The sequence below is a fragment of the Podarcis cretensis genome (assembly GCF_951804945.1).
Source record: "Podarcis cretensis genome assembly, chromosome: 17".
In the NCBI taxonomy this organism is placed as follows: domain Eukaryota; kingdom Metazoa; phylum Chordata; class Lepidosauria; order Squamata; family Lacertidae; genus Podarcis; species Podarcis cretensis.
This window is the reverse complement of record NC_137187.1, coordinates 39,262,007-39,276,683: the sequence shown is the minus strand read 5'-3', so window position 1 is coordinate 39,276,683 and position 14,677 is coordinate 39,262,007. Positions and strand designations below refer to the sequence as shown.

At 47.3% G+C, this 14,677-nt stretch overlaps 1 protein-coding gene across 1 annotated transcript in view; it reads left to right on the top strand.

Annotated features, from left to right (window-relative positions):
* PLXNB3 (plexin B3) overlaps nucleotides 1-14,677 on the top strand; it is a 54,870-nt gene that overhangs the window by 31,157 nt on the left and 9,036 nt on the right. Inside the window, exons 16-29 of the mRNA XM_079958636.1 lie at nucleotides 540-670; nucleotides 784-960; nucleotides 2,129-2,327; nucleotides 2,419-2,658; nucleotides 4,955-5,116; nucleotides 7,058-7,206; nucleotides 7,335-7,435; nucleotides 8,237-8,454; nucleotides 9,139-9,317; nucleotides 10,033-10,099; nucleotides 11,063-11,384; nucleotides 11,588-11,691; nucleotides 11,970-12,057; nucleotides 13,261-13,430. Coding sequence (XP_079814762.1) covers nucleotides 540-670; nucleotides 784-960; nucleotides 2,129-2,327; nucleotides 2,419-2,658; nucleotides 4,955-5,116; nucleotides 7,058-7,206; nucleotides 7,335-7,435; nucleotides 8,237-8,454; nucleotides 9,139-9,317; nucleotides 10,033-10,099; nucleotides 11,063-11,384; nucleotides 11,588-11,691; nucleotides 11,970-12,057; nucleotides 13,261-13,430 — 2,307 coding nt within the window. The remainder of the gene's footprint in view (nucleotides 1-539; nucleotides 671-783; nucleotides 961-2,128; nucleotides 2,328-2,418; nucleotides 2,659-4,954; nucleotides 5,117-7,057; nucleotides 7,207-7,334; nucleotides 7,436-8,236; nucleotides 8,455-9,138; nucleotides 9,318-10,032; nucleotides 10,100-11,062; nucleotides 11,385-11,587; nucleotides 11,692-11,969; nucleotides 12,058-13,260; nucleotides 13,431-14,677) is intronic.

The following is a 14,677-nucleotide window of genomic DNA, read 5'->3' as shown; positions in this document are numbered from 1 at the left end:
CTTGCAGCTGGAAGGCGGATTATGGCAGCTCCCCCCCCCCCATTTTCACTGAATCTCGACTTGTCACGTTGCCCAAACTCAGGACTCTGGTTCATAGGAACCGGCGCCTAGGGGCCCTAGGTCCCTTCGCCACCCCCAATAAAATATTTGAGGGAGCCAGGCCCCCACAAAGTGGATGGGCATTGCCATGCAAATGGTGTGCATACACCATGTCTTGTGATTGATTATGCGAGGTGGGGCTTACCTGCCCCCCATATTTTATTCAAGTTGGCCAGCTTCAGAAATCACAATTGGGAGTTTGCTTGTTTTGAAACTGACAAGAGCTGGTCATAAGCCACAACCCCTTGTTCAGGCAACAAGACAAGGCCTTGGAAGAGCAAAACTGAAAGCTGCTGAAGTCTTCCTCCAGGTCACCTGGGGGGGGGGGAACGGTGAAGGGGAGGCTTGTGGCCACAACTTCCTGCCTGTACACATAAAGTTAAGTATAATATGCGAACCTAACCCCTGTCCACAGGCCTAATGGGTGCTTCTTTCCCCAGGACCCCACCCTTCTTGATCTGCACCCCCAGCTTGGCCCCATGGCTGGGGGCACTCGAGTCACCATCACTGGGGAGGAACTTCTGACAGGCACTGAGATTGCTGCTTACGTAGGGGCGCTGCCCTGTGTTCTGTAAGTGGTGTGGCTTTTTTCATCACCCTCTGACTTTGACCTTCCTTCCTCCTCTTCTTTTCTCCACTAGTCTTGCCTCAAGCCTTCACTTAACATCTTTACTCTCCCAACAGCGAGGAGCCGGTGCAACCAGGAGCCATCGTTTGTCGTACCAGTGCTAGCCTCAAGCCACAAGAGGTGTCTGTCTGGGTCCAGTATGAAGGGGCTGAGCGCCAGCTGCAGGGCAAGACCTTCCATTACACACCCAACCCCCAACTCACTGCGGCTTCCCCACTCACCAGCTTCCATGGGTAAAAAAAATATAGGGGAGTGGGAATGATCAGGGCTGTCACCCAGTTAAATAAAATATTGATTCATCAGTCAATTAAATCTACATGAGTTTGCTGCAGTTAAAAACTGTAGTTCTGCAAAAAGACCAAGCTTACTTTGTTTTTAAATGATGTATGCATATACCACAATGCGTATATCTGTGTTTTTCTTTAAGTCTTCCCCTGCTACAAGGAGAAATGGGTGACTGGCCTTGCCATCTTCATTTTTATAACCAAATGTATTGAATTGGGATGGGGGGAGAGACATTACAGTCCCAGTGCAAATCAATATGCATGCATGCATGAATGTGCTGGCTATTTTTTATTTGTAATCAGCTCAGCAAGGGCTAAAATGTGATGATCTTCCGTCTGGTTTGGTGCTAAATTCTGAAAGAGGTGCAGGGGTTTCAGGCTGAATGTTTGCAGATGGGTAACTGGGCTTCCTTTAACTTGAGGGGAATCAGTAAAGGAATAACTCAAAGTTTTGAAGGGAGTGAAATTTGGGTGTGAGTAGATGTCTTGGGAGGGACATAATTATCATACCATCATTCTACCCGGACACTGAGATCCAGCATTGAGGGCCTTCTGGCAGTTCCCTCACTGTGAGAAGCCAAGTTACAGGGAACCAGGCAGAGGGCCTTCTGGGTGGTGGCGCCCGCCCTGTGGAACGCCCTTCCCTCAGATGTCAAAGAGATAAACAACTACCTGAAGTTTAGAAGACACCTGAAGGCAGCCCTGTTTAGGGAAGTTTTTAATGTTTTAATGTATTTTTAATCTCTGCTGGAAGCCACCCAAAGTGGCTGGGGAAACCCAGCCAGATGGTGGGGGTACAAATAAATTATTATTATTATTATTATTATTATTATTATTATTATTATTATTATTATGATGCATAAGGAGCAGCAGGGGGAAGGACAGAGATGTTTAAGGGAATCGGGCACCTGAGGAGGAAATTGAGGCAAAGCGAAAGTAGGGTCACACGTGGACCCCTGCAGCTGTGAAATTCCCATGGGAATCTGTTTGGACCTCTGGTCTGAACCAGCAGGGCCACTCTTATGTTCCTGTGTCTGTGCCTGTGTCAAACTCATGGGTGACATGCCCTTCACTGCTTCAGCCACTTCTCACTTTCCTGGATGCTGTGTTTCTCCAGGGGCGGACGGATCATCTATGTGAAAGGGACTAATTTGGATGTGGTGCAGCAGCCACTCATCAAAGCCATCCTGGAGCCGGAGGAGATGGCAAGTGGAATCAGCCGGGAGAAAAGAGCCTGCGACTCCTTGCAGGGCCCCCACATCCCACTGACCCCAGCTCCACCCCACCCCTGTGCTGAGGTGGGAGACATGTTGGAGGTGAGTGCAGGGAGGAAAGGAATGCTTTGGCTTGTGGATTACAATTCAGGGGTCTCTCACTCCCTCCCTCTCCCTTCTTGCATCTCCACAGTGCTGGGAGCCTTGCTGCGCCAATTCGTCCACCCTTCTCCTCTGCCCATCGCCTGCTGTGCCACCCAATGCCCGCTTCCGACATCTTCGTTTTGAGCTGGATGGACTCCATGTCCCCTTCAGCAATGCCAGTGGGGGCCAGAATTTCTCCTACAAGCCTAACCCCCACCTGCGCTGGCCTGGGCGGGATTCCACTGGACGTCCTTTCAGTCTTAAACCTGGCAATGTCTTGGACATAGAGGTGAGTGGCCATATTAAGGTGGGGGAAGGCCTTGGAAGTGGGGAGTGGAGTCCCTAGGATGCAAGAATCACTCCTTTGCCTCCTGGCCCAGTGATACTGAGCGGGACGTTTCTTACCCCTACCCTAAAACTCGCTCAGCTGCCCTTTTATGCTGCTTCCAAGGCCTGCAAATCGTCATCAATGAATGCCCTGTATGTGGATTTATTGAACACACAATTGCAGTGAAGTGGTCTTGATTTGAAGCAGTCTTGCATTGACTGCATGTCAGAAGAGAGATCTGAACCGCACCTTGGAAAAGCTAAGCCACCGTCTGCAAATATCAAGGCCCACTCAAGGTATTTTGCTACCTGAGGCAGAGAAGCAAGTGGTGACCCTGTCCCCAAATCAATGGTCATTGTACCCAAGGGCACTTGAGGCCGAAGATCACACAAGGACTTCTCCCTCTCACTGGCAGTAAAAATACAATACAGTTGTACCTCTGGTTACAAACGCTTCTAGTTATGAACGCTTCAGGTTATGAATTCCGCTAACCCGGAAGTAGCTGCTCCTGGTTGCGAACTTTGCCCCAGGATGCGAACGGAAATCACGCGCCAGAGGCCCCATTAGCGAAAGTGCACCTCAGGATAAGAACAGTTTCAGCTTAAGAACAGACTTCCAAAATGAATTATGTTTGTAACCAGAGGTACCACTGTATAGTAAGTTAGCAATCAATATGCTGCCCTACAATCCCCAACCTCCAGCTGACTAGAAAATCAGGATGCTAGGAGGCAGTACATTAATAAGGCTGTTCTGCTGCTTCAATGAAGGTGGGGGGTTATTGGGTTTTTTTGTTACTAGGTTATAGGGTTGCCATACGTCTGCAGTTTCCCAGACATCGCCGAGATTTGCTCGTTGGAAACAGCATTAGGACGTAAATTGCTCAAATGTCTGGGAAAATCCGGACACATGGTTTTAAAAAGTTCAAAAACTTCACTTTTGTACCTGATTTTGCAAAAAAAGGCTCAACAACTTTGGGCAAAACATTAAAAAAAACCCAGCTTTTTGAAATATAGCAGCTCTATATGTTATGTATATTTGTGTTTTTAAATTGTAAACCACCATGTGATCCTCAGATGAAGGGTATTTTAGAAATTTAATAAATAAAATAATAATAATTGCTACAGGAACTGTTCAAGAAATATATGTATGTGTGTATGTACAGTATGTTTGTGTATGTACATGTGTGTGTGTGTATACGTGTGCACACACACACTCACACACATATATGGATAGGTAAAGGTAAAGGGACCCCTGACCATTAGGTCCAGTCGCGGACGACTCTGGGGTTATGGCGCTCATCTTGCTTTACTGGCTGTGGGAGCTGACGTACAGCTTCTGGGTCATGTGGCCAGCATGATAAAGCCGCTTCTGGTGAACCAGAGCAGCACACGGAAATGCCGTTTTCCTTCCCACTGGAGCGATACCTATTTATCTACTTGCACTTTGACGTGCTTTCGAACTGGTAGGTTGGCAGGAGCAGGGACCAAGCAACGGGAACTCACTGTGTCGTGGGGATTCAAACCGCCGACCTTCCGACTGGCAAGCCCTAGGCTCAGTGGTTTAGACCACAGCGCCACCCACGTCCCCATATATGGATAATATCTATTTTTAATAATAATTAATACTAGTAGGCTGCAGGTTGTGAATGCATGAATTGCAGTAACGTTTTCTAAACTTTTGATACCTGGGGCACAATTATTTTCTGAATTAGTATAAATATAGTATAAATAAGTATTACTTACACTAATTCAGAAAATAATTGTGCTGCCCTAGGTATCAAAAGTTTAGAAAACGTTACTGCAATTCATGCATTCAGCCTACGTATTGAGCACAGCCCAACAGCCCTATCTTGGCGGCCAGCTGTCCACTCAGCCCCGCTCCTTTTGATGGTGTTTGTGTGGAGAGGATGGCCAGTCTTATGCAGGCAGCAAAACGGGTAGATTTATGGCGTCACTGGATGCCTGCATTTGGCTCGATGGGTCACAAATTGTGAATCCCTGGTGTTGTTTCTTTAGCTATTAGCACGTGAAGTTATTGCCTTGTTTTCTCCTGCTCTTGATGAGCTCTTGGGCAATTGGGTGGGTCTGTCTTTATGCCATTAATGGTGAGATCAGAAGGTATTGGGCTTGTATTACAGTGTCCAGCTTGGAAGCAAAGGGGATATGGGTTTATGCTGGCCCGCAGCACTGCTTCAACTTGTGTGTACATACAGGGAAATTCACCTTTTGCCTCTTTCTCTCTTTCTGCTACCCTACAGGGAGAAGGCTTGACCCTTGGCATCAGCAAGAACGAAGTGAGGGTCATCATTGGCAACAGCATCTGCACCGTCAAGACCCTAACACTGACCCATTTGTACTGTGAACCCCCACTGCAGCCCCCACAGCCACTTAATGCTTCCTCTGTGCTCCCAGAGTTCATTGTGAGTAGGTTGCAGGGAAGGGAGAGATAGGCTGCATGCAGGAGTTAACCTCTTTGGGATTCCCCTTGTAATGGGGAAAGTTCTTCCTCTCTTGAAACTTTGGAAAGACCTCCTGCGTGGCTTAGATTTTATCAGGCAACCCTCCCTCTCTTACTAAGAACGTAACTTGTTTAAAGTGCATATATAAGCTCACACCCTTGTAGTTTGCATAATGACAAATTAGTAGCTACCAGAGTCAAGTTTCCCACTCCACCCATAGAGTGTGTACAGGAATCAAAGGTCTACACAGTAATGCTATATTGGTTTTATGCCTGTGTCAACTGCCGTTGCCGTGGCTTTTTCCTGGTAGGTTGTTGTTGGAGATCCATACCCCATAACAAACAATTCCCTGAGGAGAGGGAGTGGCTTAAACTGGTTTATGTAGTGTAAATATGTACTTAGTGATCAAGATCAAATTTAGAATCCTTTATGTGGCCTTACTGTGTGTGCAAAGGTATTAAGGAGATAATGAATTGAGTTAGGTCCTGCTTATGCGTCCTTCCTTTTCCTGCTCCAACCAAAAGTCACTTGGTTGATGACTGGGATCAGGATTGCTAAACCCTGACCAGAGGTGGTGGCTGCTTTTGCACACTTGCAGGCCACGCCCTGTGTGGGATCAGTGCTCAGAAATGCATTTTTTACCTGTTTCTGTCCGTTTTTTATGTGCATGTAACATACCTTCACTTTTTCCCCTCTTTGGCTGGTTTAAATTATTTGAAAACTTAAAGGAACGAAACAGGTTTTATTGCTATAAAAAAGGTCATAGAATCCTTTTATTTTTGGCTCTCCTATATCTTCAAAAATGTTAACATGCTGATGTAAAGCACATACAAAAAACAGCTAGGAATTGTTTTAGTGTAACATCACATACTGCTTTTGTAGCTCTTTACCTTTCCTCGTTCAGATTACAAAATAGAGTACATATTTCAATTTTATTTTAGATGTAAGCCTTTTGACTGACATATGGGATTTTAAATGTCCATTTTCTCAACATCCCAGTGTCACAGAAGGTTGGTTTGCACACCAAACTGTGCCGTGTTTAATGTCCTACAATTGGTTTCCTATCATATTTTGTAAATAGTTTTGGTGTTGCCCAAAATAATTTTTTAAGTGGCTGCCATTTTGTGATTCCACTCCCCCCCCCAACTTAGGCATCTAAAAAGCTTTGTGTTAGTTATTAGGCTTGCCTTCAAAATGTCATCAAAACAGGTTAAGCAACAGCAAGAGTTGGTGTTTACACTCTTTGTGGCTACCCTGGAGAGAGAGTAAAATGCATTGGTCAGATACAGACAGATTTTGATTCAGCCGGTTAAAACACACTGAAGCAAACACTTTCCCCTTAAGTAGGCTAAAAGCTTGTGGAAACTTGCTGGCTATCATGCCCCAATCTTATGCTTCACTGTGCCTCTGGATTAAATGGTAGGTCAGAACTTTTCAGTAGATTGTGGGAGACTTGTCAGGAAACAAAGAAGAAACCAGTACAAGCTGAGGTTTCCTCACAGTAGTAGGAGCAACTGTTTCAGGGTTAGGTTTTGTCTTTGAAAAGTATGGAATCTCCTGTTGTATACAATTAGATCTGCAGGCTTGGAATGGCCCTTCTTTATATATTGTTGGACTCCCAACTCCCATCAGCCCAGTCAGCATGCCCAGTGGTCATGGATGATGGGGAGGGAGTATTAAGCACATCTGGCAAGAGGGTGAACAGGGCAAAGGGGATGGGAGTCTTCAAATTCTGTAATAATTTCAGGTGATCATTTGACCTGGACTACAGTTCACAAAGACTTTTGCCCCAGTATATTTGTAAGTTCTTAAGGCGCCACAAGACTTTGCTGTTTTGCTGCTGTAGACAAATCGGCCACCTCTCTGGAGTCATCTTTCTGTGTTGTCGTTGTCACTTTACAGGTGCAGATGGGAAACTTGCGCCTGGATCTTGGCCGAGTTCGCTATGACACTGAGCCACCCTCCCGTTTCCCGCCGGAAGCCCAAATTGGGCTGGGGGTGGGGGCAGCCGTGCTGGCTTTTGTAGTTCTGCTGCTCATCCTTATGTACAGGTATCAACATTACAATGTTTCAGGGGGAGGGGGATGAAAAGTTGCCTTGTTCCCTTCAAACCCCGCCCCCCCCCCCCCAAATCCTTGCTTCTGTAAAAACTGCGTTGCTCCTCTCCTCATCCTGGCAGGCGAAAGAGCAAGCAAGCCCTACGAGACTACAAGAAAGTGCTGGTGCAGCTTGAGAACATGGAGATCAGCGTTGGGGACCAGTGCCGCAAGGAATTCACTGGTATGGGATGGGGGGGGGGAGCAAGTATGGAGGAGGGAGGAGGTGAGTTTGAGCCACAGGCAGGAGAGCAGTGGCATGAAATAGACGAAGGAACAGCTTGAGGAGGGTGGGGGAAGTGAAACTACGCTTTTCTGAATGATACCTGAATGATACGGAGGGCTAGGAATAAGGTTGTGTTATCACTCCCTCCACCCCCTTGTAATAACCCTACTCTCGTAATTATAAGCAGCAGCCTGGGGCACAGAAATTAAGCAGGTGACATGGAGGGAGGTGGTGAGACAAATTTCACTTGCCTAATTTCTGAGTTCTGGGCTGTTCAAAGCCAGGAGTTGGGGAGCCAGTAGCCCTTCAGATGTTGTTGAACTTCATCTCCCTTCATCTCTGACCCGTTGGTTGTGCTGGCCAGGACTGATGTGCATTGGAGACCAACAACACCCCAAAAGCCACAGGTTCCCCGTTCCTAGTTTAAATGTGCAGGATTTAATGAGTCTGTGGCTGTATAATGATTGATTGATGATGATGATGATGATGCACAAGAACAGAGTTCGAAGGGTATTTCCTGAAGGGATACATTTCCAGAATTTCATAAAGGAAGCTGTTTTGAGATGAATTGCAGAAGGATGTTTGCTGAGAATCGCTAACAGCTACATATTTGGGTACAGAATTCCATCTAACAGGGATCTTTTCTCCTAATGTAATGGTTGTGTGTTGCTCACTCTTTTCTTTTGCTTTTCTTCTCCACCCCTCTCTTCATTCTTGCCTTCCCACCCGTCTCCCAACACAACCCCCTGCTTGCTTCAGACCTGATGACGGAGATGACTGACCTGAGTGGGGAACTGGAGGGTTCAGGGATCCCCTTCCTGGACTACAACACCTACACCCAGCGCGTCTTCTTCCCGGCTCAGGGGGACGTGCCATTGCGGCGTGTGCTGGATCTGCCCGAGGGGCGCCGTGCCACAGTGGAGCAGGGCCTGGGGCAGCTCTCCAATCTGCTAAACAGCAAAGTCTTCCTGCTGACGGTGGGTGATCTGGGGGAATAAGGGGGAATAAGGGGGAGGTTCTAGGAAGTGGCTGAGCTAGAGGGTCAGTCCGATGCCATACTCGGATAGGGAGTGGGGGGAGAGGTTGTCTTGCAAGTGGAGTTTTTGGGGGGATTTTGTGTGTGAGAATGCATATGAATGCGAGGTTATTGCATGGGAGATCAGCAGTATCTTTTTAAATTTCCAGATGAGAGAGCGAGCCTTAAGGAGCACAATTCTAGTTGTACTGAACAGTAGGTGGAGATACAGTATGGAGAGACTTCAGTTCGAGAGCAGCTGCTTCTGAAAGTCTCCTCCTGCATTTAGACCATGCAAAGTGTGTGCTGATAACCTCTGGGGGTTGCAGTCTGGCACCTCCTTGTTCAGGGATGGAGAACCTGGCACTCTCCAAGTGGTGCTAGATTCCAAGTCCCATCATCCACAGCCAGCATGGGAGCTGTAGTCCAGCAGCACCTGGAGATAGTCCGGCAGCACCATCAGGGTGTTTGTGTCTGTGTGTGCACTTTAGAGGTTTTGTTCTGCTGTATGAATGGATGAAGGCGGCACAGAACATCTGCCCCGAGTTCTGTTTCCTGCTCTGGCGAAGGAGTAGGACTGAACGGGTTGTACCGTAGTGTGAGGATTCTGGCAGAGGTGACGAGAGTCTTCCCTTGCTGTTCCCAGTTAATCCGAACTCTGGAGGCCCAGCCTACCTTCTCCCAGCGGGATCGATGTCATGCAGCATCACTGCTCTCATTGGCTCTTCATGGGCGCCTGGAGTATCTTACAGACATCATGCAGACTCTGCTGAGTGATCTTGCTGCCCACTGCGTCACCCGCAATGCCAAGCTCATGCTTCGCAGGTAGGCCCTGTGTTCAGGATGGGGCATTGTGGAGGTGGGGAAAGATGTCCTTGTTCCAAGAAGTGCCTATAGGCGCCTTCTCCCACTCCTTCCCCAGGGGGGTGGAATGCTTTCACAGTTGGTGAGGGTTGCCAACTGGCAAGAATTTTTATTTGCCTGGCCAGAATTAATCCCCCTGGCTTGCTGCCAGAACTGAAGAATACAATGCCCTGCCCCCCCCCCAAAAAAAACCTGTTATATTTTGCTGGTGTTGTATGTCCACAAGGTAATTAATGCTTAAACTGGAATGTCTCAAACCACAAACATGCTGAAATAAATTAGAGATGAGGAGCATTTTAAAAACTCTCATTTTGCTGCTTTATATTAAAACAGTAAGTTTTTTATACTTATAAACAGAAAGCAGTCCCTTGAACTAGGTTTAAGCATTCTGTATATGTTGAGAGACTGTCCTGTTGTTCTTATAAACAGCAACACTTAAACTTACTTTGCATCCAAAGGGCCCTCAGTACCTGTTTTTTAAAAAGTATTCATCTTAAGGTACCACAAGTTATTATTTCATAACCACTCTACTTAACCCTGCAGAACAGAGCTTTGAATTTAAAACTGTGGGCCAAGGATTGCTGTCACCATCTTGTGCCACAACTGGTAGCCTAACTTGGCATGAGGGGGGAGGGGGACGCTAGCAACTCTACTTAGCTCCTCAACTGTCCTGCAGGACAGAGACCATGGTAGAGAAACTGCTGACCAACTGGATGTCCATCTGCCTCTACTCCTATCTCAGGGTAAGTTGTAAAGCCTGCCTGGATGATGCCTTCTGCCTCTAAGGTGGGACTTTGCACTTTTAAACTTAAAATCCATTGTTGTATATTGTTTTAAATGTTTGTTTTGCTATTAGGATTGTAGTTCCATTTGTATTTCTCAAGCTGGTCTCTGACCGTAATAAATTTCATGTTTCATGTCCAAGGTGGGAGGTGGAGGTCTGGTTGAAGGTGGGGGAACAAAACTTGCCCCACATTTTTCCACGAGTGCTCACTCTCCTGCTTACTGTTCTTGCCTAGTCCTGTGGCTTGTTGAGGCTTCATAGGGGTAAACATTTTATCATGCTCTCTCGTCCCACAGCTAGTCCAGGGCATGCCTAAGACATTTTGATGCTGAAGGCAGAACAATCCAGAGTACCCTATCCAAACATACTTCAATTCAGAGTGGAGTATAATCCACCTTGTGCGAGTGATTATATTCATTTATTTATTGCATTTTCATGCTGCTTGAAGAGGCACATGTGGTTTCCCTGCCCCCTTTTATCTTCTCAGCAGCCCTGTGAGGGAGGCTAGGCTGAGCAAGAGAGTGACTGGCCCAAGGCCAGTCTGTAAATGCCTGTGGATAAATAGGAATCTGGGTCTTATTAAATCTTGTGTGACACTCTAGCCATGACGCTACATCAGCTTTCATAGGAAATGTATGTAGGAAAACATCTCAGTGGATTGGATTTTTCTCTCAAGCTTCACTTGAGAACTGAATTAAGTGGCCAGCACCACCAGCTGTGCTTTTTTGGCACTTTGCTTGGAATTTCCAAAAATGTACACTGCCCTGATGGTGGGTCCGGTAGAAAGATGTATGATTTTGAGGCTCCTACTTCTAGCTGTGCATGTGTGGGGTTGTTAAGTGCAGTGCAGGGACTGTAGTGACTCTGGAGCCCAGGCTTCCTTCTCATTCCTTCCCCTCCTCCTCTGTGTTTTCCTACGAAGGAGGTGGCTGGTGAGCCCCTGTACATGCTCTTCCGTGCCATTAAGTACCAGGTGGACAAGGGCCCAGTGGATGCTGTGACAGGCAAGGCCAAACGGACCCTGAACGATGGGCGGCTGCTGAGAGAAGACGTGGAGTATCGGCCCCTCAACCTGACAGTCCTGGTGAGGGGGGGCGGCCCAGGTGGTGTGGGTGAGACTCAGCGCATCCCAGCCCGTGTCCTTGATACAGACACCATCACTCAAGTGAAGGAGAAAATCTTGGACCAGGTCTACAAAGGCGTCCCTTTCTCCCAGCGCCCCTCAGTGCACTCCCTTGACTTGGGTAAGGAGTCTCCTCCGTTCTCTACTCCCCACCCCACCCCAATCTGTGGGTCTTCCTTTGGATAAGGAAGGACCAAAACCTGTTGAGGATGTTTAGTTCATTTTGAGAGAGGCCCACATGAAGTTGTCCTGGGCTTGCTGTGGAGATTTGAGGGCAGGGGGTGGAAGTAGGAGACCCTCACCTGCCACTCTTCCTTTCCTCAGAGTGGCGCTCAGGCGTTGCTGGCCACCTGACGCTTTCGGATGAGGATCTGACCTCCATCACGCAGAACCAATGGAAGAGACTCAACACTCTACAACATTACAAGGTATGGGGTTGGGTGGGATGCAGCTGAATGGTAGAAGCTGGGAGGGAGGGAGTATGGAGTCGGGTAGCGAATGTGGTGCCCTCCAGACTCCACTTCCCATTAGCACCAGACAGAATGGCAAGTGGTCAGGGTTGATGGGAGTTATAGTCCAGCAGCATCTGGAAGGCATGTTTTGCTTCTGGCAGGAGAGTCATGGTGCTGGGAACCCGTCTCTCACCTGAACAATTTCTCATCTTCTTGTAGGTGTTTCACTTGTTTACTGTCCCTTTTTTCCCCAGGTTCCAGATGGGGCCACAGTTGGCCTCATTCCCCGCCTTCACAATGACGTCTCCCAAGGCACCAGCCAGAACTTCTTCTCTGGAGAAAGTGAGTCTGCTTGTCTCTCTCTTCCTTGAGCCATTGCTCTCTCATGCAGTAGAGCAACCTCCTTTTTCCCTCCTCTCTGCAACTGGCACATTGCAAAGAGATGTGGTTTTCACTATGGCCATAAATGGTGAGCAGTGCAGCCTCAATATGGTGGGTCTCTTGCCTGTTCATGGGGTAGGGAGAAGCACCTTAGCCCTTTTTTTGTAATGTGTGTGAAGAGTTCCTTAATTTTCTAGCCTGAAAAAGTAATGGAAATGCTCCAGACCAGAAGACTCTAAAATCAATGCCTGTAGATGTTTCTTCCTTCTCCTTTTGTACATAATGGTAATTCAAGTTATCACATGGGAATAAGCCTGTTTTATTTCTGTATCTATAGAGGCCTTTTGTTTTGCAAACAAGGGAGTCAAGTTTTTTCTAGTCTTCTTTTAGTCTAGGAAAGAAGAGCACAGATTGACATTTGTTTTAAATGCTCTGGGAGCGGCAACAAGAGGTGCACAGGGCCAGAGGCAGACAAACTGGAAACTTTTTAGGGAGGTACTGGAATTAAGAGAGTGAGGTGCCACATTGGTTGGGGAAAGGCCTGTGTGTGTGTGTGTGTGTGTGTGTGTGTGTGTGTTGTTTTTGTAGGCCTTTAACAGAAACTCTAAACATTTTTTTAGATTTTTCTTTGTCACCTGGAGGATTAGATACTTCTTTGGCTCCCTTTTACACCCCCCCCCCAAAAAAACCCTTCAAATAATAGCATAGTTTATGTGGGAGCCATTTAGATTCTGCATTACAGAAGAATATTCTGCACCTGGCCATGATAAAAAGTTCCCAAACTTCTGTGCTGCTTAGAATCATAGAATCATAGAGTTGGAAGAGACCACCAGGGCCATCGAGTCCAACCCCCTGCCAAGCAGGAAACACCATCAGAGCACTCCTGACATATGGTTGTCAAGCCTCTGCTTCCTTTATTCCTTGTGGGTGTGGGTGTAGGGGCCATGCCAGTCCCACCAAGCCTCCCACTGGGCCCGTGTCTCCTCCTTCCTTCTTTCAGGGATCATCATTTATCTCAGACCTTTGTTTGCTGCTGCTGCTGGTAGCCAGGACTGGGGCCCTCGCTGTTGTCTCAGCTGTCCACAGGACAGGCAGGTGCCCTGAGGGCTGCCTAGTGGACTGCCCCATTTTCCATTGTAATGAATCCTGTTGCACCCTTTGCAGACACTCCAATGCTAGAGGATGGGGAGGATGGGGGGCTACGCCTCTGGCACCTGGTAAAGCCATCTGAAGAGCCTGAACTCACAAAGCAGCAGCAAGAGCGACGCAGCAGCCTTCGGGAGCGTGCCAAAGCGATTCCTGAGATCTACCTCACCCGCTTGCTTTCCATGAAGGTAAGAGGGAAAGCATTCCCCCCCCCCAGCCATTCTCCAATTATACCAGCCCTTTTAGAGCAGTGGGATTCTTCGGAGCCTAATCAGGATTTCCTCAGTCAGTAGATCAATAATGACAGACACATTTCCCTGCGTGAAGGTGACTAGGTGCCCTTGAACAGGGCTTCCCAAACCATGGTCCATGGTCTCTGCACTTCATTTGGGTGGTCCGTGCTGTGTCCATATTCAATATTGTATTGATTTTTCATATTGATTCTGTGGAGTTCAAGTTGTAACACAATAAAATACAATTGGAGAAGCAAAAGAAGAAATAAAAATACAGTTGAAAATCATATAGCGTCTAGCCCAGTGCATTACACTTGCTTACAACAGTCAGGAAAACAATTGCTGTCCACCGAGGCCCTCAGCAGTTTTCAAGTGGCCCAGGAATGGGATGAGTGGAGTTCAAGAGCCACTGCCCTAGAATATTTCCTGGGTTCCTTGACATGGTAAATCTGAAAATGTTGGCTGCCACATCTAGAAAGTACAAGGGCCTTGTCTCCCAGCCTGCAGGTAGTGCAGATGAAAAGTTTTGTGTATCTGTCATAGGCAGTGTTTTTTTACTAGAAAAATCGGCACTGATACTCACCAAGAATTATCACACTTTTTAACAACAAAAAGAGGCTCCGGTACCATAAAGTTGTTACAGTAAGTGCCACACTTTTTAACAACAAGAACAAAGAGGTGCTGGTTCTGTATACTCTTGAACCCCCCCTGAAAGAAAAAGCACTGGTTATAGGCATACAGTATTTTGCAGTTCCTGTAGACTTGACTTTCCTTTCAGATACTGTTGGACTCCAAATCCCATCACCTCAACTATTGGCACTGCTGGCTGGAGCAGATGGGAGTTGGAGTCCAACAATATCTGGAGGGGATCTGTTTGAGGAAGGCTGCTGTAGACACTGTTCTTGGAAGTACCCCAGGATTAATACTTAATACAATATAGACTAAAACAGTGGCGTAGCGTGGGGGGTGCAGACTGCACCGGGCGCAACATCTGGGGGTTAGGGTTAGGGGGCGCAAATCCACGGGTTAGGGGGTGCAAATTACTTGCCTTGCCCCGGGTGCTGACAACCCACGCTACGCCACTGGACTAGAACCTTGTTCTGGTTGTTGCTTCTGCTGCTTCTGCTGCTTCTGCTGCTGCTACTTTGTTTCTTACCTGTGTTTCACCATGAGGTCCCAGGTCCAGTTACCAACAATTTAAA